Below are 1,983 nucleotides of genomic sequence, written 5' to 3' on the forward strand. Positions count from 1 at the left end.
TTGTGCAGTGGGAAGGGGTTGGGGAGGGACATCGGTGGACGCTGAACTGCGCGGGCAAATGATACTTCCCGGTTGCCCAGGCCGAGGAAGGGGGTTTGGTTGAGGTACCCCACCTTGAGCCTTCGACTCAAAAGTCTGACCCACAAGGCAGTGGGATGACGTAGGGTTTTGTTCGGGGACACCATGACTTGTCCGTGTACAGCCTACTAGGTCGAGCAACTGAACAGATTCGTTGGTCGAAGGACTGTCCAATGATAGTCTATGGTTTACGGACCGTGGCTCATATCATTCGCGTCTTGCTTGAACACGGTTTGAGTAGAAAAAGTGACAATCAGAATGACCAAGATCGACCGATTTGAGTTTTTAAATTTCAATTGGAGAGTTGTTTCTAAAGCTGCTGGATGCTTTAAACCGCAGCTCTGTTGTCAACTCAACTAGCAGGAGGTTGATTTGGACGAAGCCTGGGAAGTGCACCTATCTAGTTGGTAATGGTGTGACAGCCGGCATCTTCGCGAGTGCGCATAGGGCTTGATGTATCGGCATCCAAAAGCTTGAAAGACAGCAGCACATCACGCTTCACTGCATGACATATAGTTAAATAAATAAAGGGGTACATCAGGGAAGACGTTTGGATTCATCTACGTTAAAGGGTCTTCTGGGGTCGAAACTTTCGTCATAAATCGCATGGTTGTCAGGTTCATTTACTATCTCCATGCAATCGTGGTCGTGCGGTATACGCAGATCCGGCCTAACTCTTCTAGGAGCCAGTCAGAGCGAAGTAAAGCAATTAATTATGTGCCGTATGTTTACACAGGATCGCTGATTTCAAACGCGACTTGAGAGTGAAGCTTCATATGCTGCCGGATCAACGGTCGATGGTTGATTTCGAAGGTTCACTACTGTCGGAGGAAGTGGCTGTAAATATTATCGAAGATATTCGGCGGGCAGCCAAACGTTGTCTGGTTGTAAGTTTTCTTTTTTAAACATTTTCGACTGATGAAACTGGTATGAACAATGCGCCGATGTCCTTAAAACACGCCAGTTATCTGTTCAGATAGATGAACCCGTTCATATATGTTTATGCTGCATATTGTTTCAAGAAATTAGTGAACCTTGTCATGGATCTCCGGAGAAGTTTACTGGGGTTACGATTTTTATCCAAGCGTTAAGTTAGGGACTTTTCCGTTCACAGAAACGAAAAATTTCGATCTCTTGTTTTAACTCACCTCGTCATGATAAACATTGATTTTTGAAGCAGGGCCATCCATTAACACTGACGGATACGTGCTTCGGCCAACTGTTGTCGTTCAACTTGATCGCAGTCTGTGGCCGAGTGTACATACATATTTTGAAGACCAGTGTTTTTATATTAGACAATCAACACAGCGTCATCACTAGCGCTTGTTAGGTGTCAATCGACTCGAGGAGCTATTACGACAAACCACGCTCATGACAAGGAATGTCAGCCGTCTGTCAGCAGGCAACAGTCAGTCAATTGTTCGGTCTGGTTAGGTTGGTTGGCTCCGGGCACTCACGTGCCAGTGAGGTAATATGTAAGGTCAGTGTATTATGTGTCACAAGTATTTACTGACGTGCTAACAGGCTCAGTTCAACAGGCAGCTGGCACCTGCTTCAAACAACCCCCTGCACTCGACTGTTGTCTGGCTCCATTGTAAACTCAATAGAGCTCTCCAAGGCCATGGCAAGTTCTTTATTTCATCTACTAACTGACTTATTCATTCTAGTATGGCATCGGAGTGTATTCCGATTTCCTGGTGAAATTTACCGTTGTTTCGACCCTCCAGTGGGGTCAAACCACCGCGAAACCAGTTTGATTTCAATAGAGTGCACAACTCCGATGCTTATCAGACGCTCAGCGACTCCAACCAAACCACCGCCCAGTTTGATTTCAATAGAGTGCACAACTCCGATGCTTATCAGACGCTCAGCGACTCCAACCCTTAAGTAAGTGTTCATCCATCA

General features: G+C 46.0%; 1 protein-coding gene across 1 annotated transcript in view; it reads left to right on the forward strand.

Annotated features, from left to right (window-relative positions):
* T265_09732 (hypothetical protein) overlaps positions 1–1,983 on the forward strand; it is a gene marked incomplete at both ends in the record, with an annotated part of 44,535 nt that overhangs the window by 21,475 nt on the left and 21,077 nt on the right. Inside the window, one exon of the mRNA XM_009175897.1 lies at positions 815–965. Coding sequence (XP_009174161.1) covers positions 815–965 — 151 coding nt within the window. The remainder of the gene's footprint in view (positions 1–814; positions 966–1,983) is intronic.

The sequence above is a fragment of the Opisthorchis viverrini genome (genome assembly GCF_000715545.1).
Source record: "Opisthorchis viverrini unplaced genomic scaffold opera_v5_307, whole genome shotgun sequence".
In the NCBI taxonomy this organism is placed as follows: Eukaryota; Metazoa; Platyhelminthes; class Trematoda; order Opisthorchiida; family Opisthorchiidae; genus Opisthorchis; species Opisthorchis viverrini.